Source organism: Telopea speciosissima, chromosome 3 (genome assembly GCF_018873765.1).
Source record: "Telopea speciosissima isolate NSW1024214 ecotype Mountain lineage chromosome 3, Tspe_v1, whole genome shotgun sequence".
NCBI classification, from domain to species: Eukaryota; Viridiplantae; Streptophyta; class Magnoliopsida; order Proteales; family Proteaceae; genus Telopea; species Telopea speciosissima.
In genome coordinates this window covers 11996173-12002829 of record NC_057918.1, presented here as the reverse complement: position 1 = coordinate 12002829, position 6657 = coordinate 11996173, and the positions used below count along the sequence as shown (strand labels likewise).

Genomic DNA, 6657 nt, shown 5'->3' with positions numbered 1-6657 from the left:
CTGGATCAGCTCATAAAAAATCTTCAACCATGTAATGTAGGAGCACATTAAGACATGTTTTGAAATTTATCCCTAATCAGAAAATCCAATTTAACCATCCATAGTTGTCCACGTGTATGGTTGGTGGACTCATTGGAGGAATGAGGATATCCCTCCCCCCCACCCCCTTGGTTTTCATGTACGACATATACTCGTCTTTTCCATGAGACTGGAATGACTCTTTGTGTGTGTCAACCATGAGAACCACATGAGAATCTAGATCCTTCATGAACGAAACAGAAAACAGTGAAGAACAATCTAACCATCTGCCAGTGAAAGTGCTGGAACATCCCATTTCTCTCTCTACCCCACCTCCCCCCAAAAATAAATACTGTCTAAGAGGTCTTAACTGATCAACAATAACAACAATAACTTCATATCACTCAGTGTTCCAGTTTCAGTATTTGAAGTATCTCACCAATCCATTGAGAAAAATGTCTCCCGCCCTCTCTCTTTGTGTCTCCTACCTCCCAATATGTAAATTTCCTGACCTCTCGAAGGAAACCCAGCTCCAGAAAAGCATAACTAAAGAAAACACATGTCTTAAAAGACCATCGGACGCCACATTCAGTAGGAAAAAGTTATTAAAATCTGCTGGTTTGGGTTTAGTTGGGGGAGGATTTGCTCTAGTTCAGCCTGCTCAAGCTGAACCAGAGGCCCCCGTAGATTCTACTTCGAGTAGGATGTCATACTCAAGATTCTTGCAGTACTTGGAAGGAGGAGTTGTGAAGAAGGTAGACCTCTTCGAGAATGGGACAGTTGCAATTGCGGAGATCTTTAATCCTGTACTCAACAAAATTCAGAGAGTAAAGATACAGCTACCTGGATTGCCTCAAGAGCTGCTGAGGAAATTCAAAGAGAAGGATGTGGATTTTGCTGCCCATACAATGGAGGTCAACATGGGAGCTGTTCTTCTTGATTTGTTGGGAAATTTGGCCTTCCCATTGATTTTGCTCGGAACCTTACTTTTCAGAGGAGCAGCTACCAATAATCCTGGGGGACCCAATTTACCATTTGGATTAGGAAGGTATAAAAAACGAATTGCCACAAAATATCACTGCACATATTTCTGAAAATATACAACCACTCACACACACACACACAAGCTAGTGAGTACTGACACCCGCACACACAATTACACAAAGCCTGCCATTGGGGTTCAAGGGAATTCAAACACTACATCCTCAGCCACACAATTAGACAAGACTTGAGAACTCAGATGAACAACATTAATTCTGTTGATCCATGAGTGCATGGTGTGTGGCACACATACTACCATGGGGGTCAGAAAGTCGTGCAATGGTTACCATAGCAACTATGATCTGAGACTTCTAATACCTCTCAAAATAATCTTTTGACCAGCATCCAAGAATATAATAATGAATCTGCTTCCCCTACCAATTTGGCTCCAACTGTTTCTTAGTGTACTAGAGTGCTATAGCACAGAGAGCATAGGAGTAGCTTGACCTCAGCTGGCAGCCCATGGATTTTGTTCCTACTAATTTTAGCTTGTATTTTCCAGATTTAGCTATAGGTGGGATGGCTTTGGACTGTAGGAATTTTCAAAATCTTCTGATTTCCTCATGTTTGAAACTATAGACTCTGCACTTCAACTGTTAATGTCGCAGAACAATTTGGTGTTTCTTATACATATATAATATGCCTACAGGACCAAAGCTAAATTCGAGATGGAACCCAACACTGGAGTCACGTTTGATGATGTAGCTGGAGTTGAAGAAGCTAAGCAAGATTTTCAGGAGATTGTTGAGTTCTTAAAAAGCCCAGAAAAGTTTGCTGCAATTGGAGCAAGAATTCCCAAAGGTGTTCTGCTAGTCGGCCCGCCTGGGACCGGGAAGACCTTGCTGGCTAAGGCCATTGCTGGAGAAGCTGGAGTCCCTTTCTTTTCTCTCTCTGGTTCAGAGTTCATTGAAATGTTTGTTGGGGTGGGGGCTTCAAGAGTGAGGGACTTATTCAACAAAGCAAAGATGAATTCACCGTGCCTGGTTTTCATAGATGAGATAGACGCAGTAGGAAGGCAAAGAGGAACAGGTATTGGAGGAGGAAATGATGAAAGGGAGCAGACACTGAACCAGTTGCTCACTGAAATGGATGGGTTCAGTGGGAATAGTGGAGTGATTGTCATTGCTGCTACTAATCGACCCGAAATTCTTGACTCAGCTTTGCTCAGGCCAGGAAGATTTGACCGACGGGTAAACCATCATTTCTTACCTATGCTTTGTGTTATAAACATGGATTTTCCTAGAAATCAACACACAAATGAAGAAACTGAGTCCAAAATGTCTAAAGAGTACCTTAATTATATTATCATAATTTCCTAAAGGTTTAGAAGAATGAGAAGTGTCGAATTCTGTCAATTCTCTTAGCAGAGTCATGACAATTCTGCTGTAATGAGTCTTGACTGCATCTGGTAACTCCGATAACAACTCAATGCATTCACATAATATAAAGTAAAAAATTGCAGCTCCTACATACTTCACCTGGTATAACTGAGTCTGATGATACATAGGACTGACTCCGAATAAACTGACTCGAATAAACCTGTTTACACCAAATCCTGCCCTGCAGCCTTGACCCCAGTATTAGTACATAAAAGTTTATGATGAATTGCAATGGGCAATCATAAAAATGTTCAAAACTCTTTTGTTGCTTATAGTCACACCAATTGGTAGACCTTAAATTCTTTATCAGAAAATTGAGCAACATTTTCTTTGTTTTCTTCACAGGTCACTGTAGGATTGCCAGATGTAAGAGGAAGAGAAGAAATCCTGAAGGTCCACAGTAATAACAAGAAGCTTGATAAGGATGTCTCTCTTAGTATTATAGCCATGCGGACACCAGGATTCAGTGGCGCAGACCTTGCAAACCTAATGAATGAAGCTGCCATTCTTGCTGGCAGGAGGGGCAAAGAGAAGATAACGGTGAAAGAAATCGATGACTCCATTGATAGAATTGTCGCGGGAATGGAAGGAACCAAGATGACTGATGGGAAGAGCAAAATTCTGGTGGCTTATCACGAGATTGGGCATGCCATTTGCGCGTAAGTTCACTAAAATTACATGGAATCTCATTTTACAAGTCCTTGGAATTATTTTATTCTGTATTTCATGTGAAGTTTCCTGAATCTGCTCTATTTCCATAGCTTTTAGGATTCCAGAGTCAATTGTCAGCTTTATTAATTTTAATTGAAGCCCTGTTTCCTGGGCGACCCACATAGGAAGGCCTTCCTTGGTTGGTTCATTTCCAAAATTTTATGTACCAAGTAACGCATTCTCCACAAAAAAGGTTGACAATCATAATACTTTGTTGAGATTGTTATATAAATTTGAATGATAAGTACACAGCCAAGTGGAAATACCTTGAATAGTCCAAAAACAAAAATGCATTGTGGCAATTGTAAATGGTAATTCTGTAACCACTTGCTAAGAGTGTTCTTATTTATCTGCCATAAACAGGACATTAACTCCAGGGCATGACCCAGTACAGAAAGTTACTTTGATACCTAGGGGGCAAGCCCGTGGGCTTACTTGGTTCATACCTGGTGAAGATCCAGCTCTCGTCTCTAAGCAGCAACTCTTTGCTAGAATAATAGGAGGTCTTGGAGGACGGGCAGCAGAGGAAGTAATTTTTGGAGAACCAGAGATTACAACTGGTGCAGCAGGAGATCTGCAACAGATCACTCAGATAGCAAGACAGGTAGGTCCAATGGAAATTAAATTGTGGTTATTCATTATGTAAGAACATATCAAAATGAATTTCTAAATTTACCTGATACATATCTTCTCCTACCAGATGGTAACCATGTTTGGAATGTCCGAGATTGGGCCATATGCATTGATGGATCCAGCAGTACAAAGCAGTGATGTAGTACTGAGGATGCTAGCGAGAAATTCCATATCAGAAAAACTTGCAGAAGATATTGATACATCCATAAGAACAATAATTGACAGCGCATATGAAATTGCAAAGACACACATTAGGAATAATCGGGAGGCAATTGATAAGCTAGTTGAAGTTCTGTTAGAGAAGGAAACCCTCACAGGAGATGAGTTCAGAGCAATCCTATCAGAGTTCACTGCGACTCCTTTGGATAACATCAATAAAAATCCTGTCCGTGAGCTGATCTCAGCTTAAGCACACCAACCATTGTACACTTCTTGTAAAGATAGAGATCTACTGTAATCTACAATAATGAATTCACTGAATAATAGAATGACAATAAATTCTGTGTCTCGCTCTCTCTCAACCCCCCCCCCCAAAACCAAGGTTTAATATTTTGCGATATCTCGGTATCTCGGGCCTACCGAGATATCCGAGATACCCAAAATATCGCGAAATATGACCGAAATATTACATATTTTCTGCAATATTTCGGGGGTCTATCTCGGGGGGTATTTGGCCATATCTAGGCCTGAAACTTCATGGACAGCCTTATTTAAGCTTAATAAACACATTTAAACCATAAAATTGTAAAAATGTGAATTCAAATTGGTGTTTTGGGCTTGCACCCTTGATTGACATACGGTCGCCGACCCTAATGTATAAATAGTTAAATACACATAGATTAGGCAGTTAATATTTAATAATAGTATTTAACTTCATCACATATCAAGTTAAAGCCAATACACATTGATGAGTACCATGATTCTCATAAACTCCATAATATTCAATAACTCGCTTAAAGCCTTAAAGGCAATATACTAAGTGTCAAAGTTAGTAAGTCACAAGACTCGCAACTCACAAGTCACAAGTCACAAGTTTATAGATCAATGAAATCACAACTTAAGTTACAAATTACAAGTGCTAAACTACTAATAGTAGTTGTTGTGCCTCCCTGGATCAATCCCACTCATGCCTCGCTGGAGTCGACGCCCATTGCTCTTTGTTTGAAGGACATATGTGGACTACGGTATAGAATCGGAGAAGAAACGAGTGTAGTCATCCACAAGTGTCACGTAAATGGAATCATCAACATACTGTAGGTAACCTATCCTAGGATATAAGCTAGGGTTACCAATCGATCCAGTCCGTGAAAAAGATGATCCATTGTGATATGATGTTGACGCCGGCGCAAGAGGCGATGGCATTGGTTGCATATCAGGTACTGCAATGTCCTCATCATCATCAGAGGAGTCATCATCATCATCATCATCATTGTATTGTCTTCCTCCTCCCATCGAACTCCTCACTATATCCTCAAGTTGTTCTCTTATCCTTTGCTTGTCAGCCTTCCTCTTCTTCTTTCCCCTCAAACTATCACCAATCTCCCAGGCTATTTCAGTAGGGACCATATGACAACCTACAACATCTTTAGATCCTCCAGTCAGATGTTGTTTAAGTCTACTGGACCCACCTCCCATAAATTGCATGTGACAATAGTTACATATAGATTTTCTCTTATCCCCATCAATGGGAGTGCTATGTAACCATGCAATGTCACCCCTATGCTGGCTGGCAGCTCTCTCTTGTTCCCTCTGTTCTCTTTGTTCCCTCCGCCCCCTTTGTTGACTACTTTCCCCCACCTTTTGCTTGCCCTTCGCACGTTGTCTATCACGATCCGCCATAATGATACTTGTTTACTGCAATGTAAGTAACACAAATAATTAAAAAACTAATATAGATACACTTCAATTGACACTTTTAGATTACTAATACACTTGTATAGTTATTTAATATTTTTTCCCTAACCCTTATATTTTTCACATAATTAAAACCAATTTTTTAAATATAATGTTAATATAAGTATTGACCTAAACAAAACCAAAAATTAGTAAACATAATATACATGTAATGCATTTCAAAACATATAGAAATAACTTTCATATTTTTTCATTATTTTTAAACTTAAAACTCATATTTTTCCTTATTTATTTCTATTTTTTTTATTTATTTATATATTTTTCTTAATTTCTTAAAATTAAAATAATTATTTAAGAGCAGAAAAATAAATCCGACACCGTGAAACCGTAGATCGGCCATTGGTGTCTAACATATATTTAATTCATTACCATCTAAGTCATATTACCCCTAATTATTTCCTATTTTAATTGTAGGAAAATGAATTTTTAAAACTAGAAAATTAAAAAAAAAATACATATGGAAAAAAAAAAATTCGACACCATGAGACTATAGATCGGCTTCCGGTGTCTAACATATATTAATATCATCACCATCCAACAAAATTTGTACATAGTCTTTTCAAAAAAATAGTTTTAGAGAAATAGAATTTACCTTAAATAGTGGAAAAATGCTTGGATGATGAACTTAGATGACTCTCCGATGAGTTTACCGGCGAAAATCCGACAACAATGTGCTTGAACAATAGCTAAAGTGTTGGATGAGAGCTTGGAAGAGTGGAAGAATAGGCAAAAGACTGAAATTCCTTAGCAAATGTAGCTCTCGGTCAAAATATGGACCGAAATCTGCAAAATATTGTATTAAAGCCCCCCTTCACGTGACACTTTAAGCCAAAATACCATATTTCGTCGATATCTCGTGACAAAATATGATATTTTTTCATTTCGACCTGATTTTGCATCTCGGTAAGCTCGAGATATACGAAATTAAGCGATATTTCGGCGAAATATCGCGAGATTTTGA

The 6657-nt window shown here is 38.7% G+C and overlaps 1 protein-coding gene across 1 annotated transcript; it reads left to right on the top strand.

The window, feature by feature from the left end:
• The first annotated feature begins 458 nt into the window (after window positions 1-458).
• LOC122655190 (ATP-dependent zinc metalloprotease FTSH 6, chloroplastic) lies at window positions 459-4247 on the top strand. Its single transcript, XM_043849405.1, has 5 exons — window positions 459-1066; window positions 1709-2249; window positions 2784-3097; window positions 3513-3753; window positions 3850-4247. Exons 1-5 carry the CDS (start codon window positions 474-476, stop codon window positions 4189-4191), a joined length of 2031 nt encoding a protein of 676 aa, XP_043705340.1. The 5' UTR covers window positions 459-473; the 3' UTR covers window positions 4192-4247.
• The last annotated feature ends 2410 nt before the right edge of the window (window positions 4248-6657 follow it).

What these genes read in the sequence shown, in the direction of transcription:
- LOC122655190 (XM_043849405.1), top strand. Translation starts at nt 474, where the DNA reads ATGTCTCCCGCCCTCTCTCTTTGTGTCTCCTACCTCCCAATATGTAAA. An exon ending in ATTGGGCATGCCATTTGCGC is followed by an intron (nt 3,098 to 3,512) that starts GTAAGTTCACTA and finishes TGCCATAAACAG; the next exon opens with GACATTAACTCCAGGGCATG. An exon ending in TCACTCAGATAGCAAGACAG is followed by an intron (nt 3,754 to 3,849) that starts GTAGGTCCAATG and finishes TTCTCCTACCAG; the next exon opens with ATGGTAACCATGTTTGGAAT.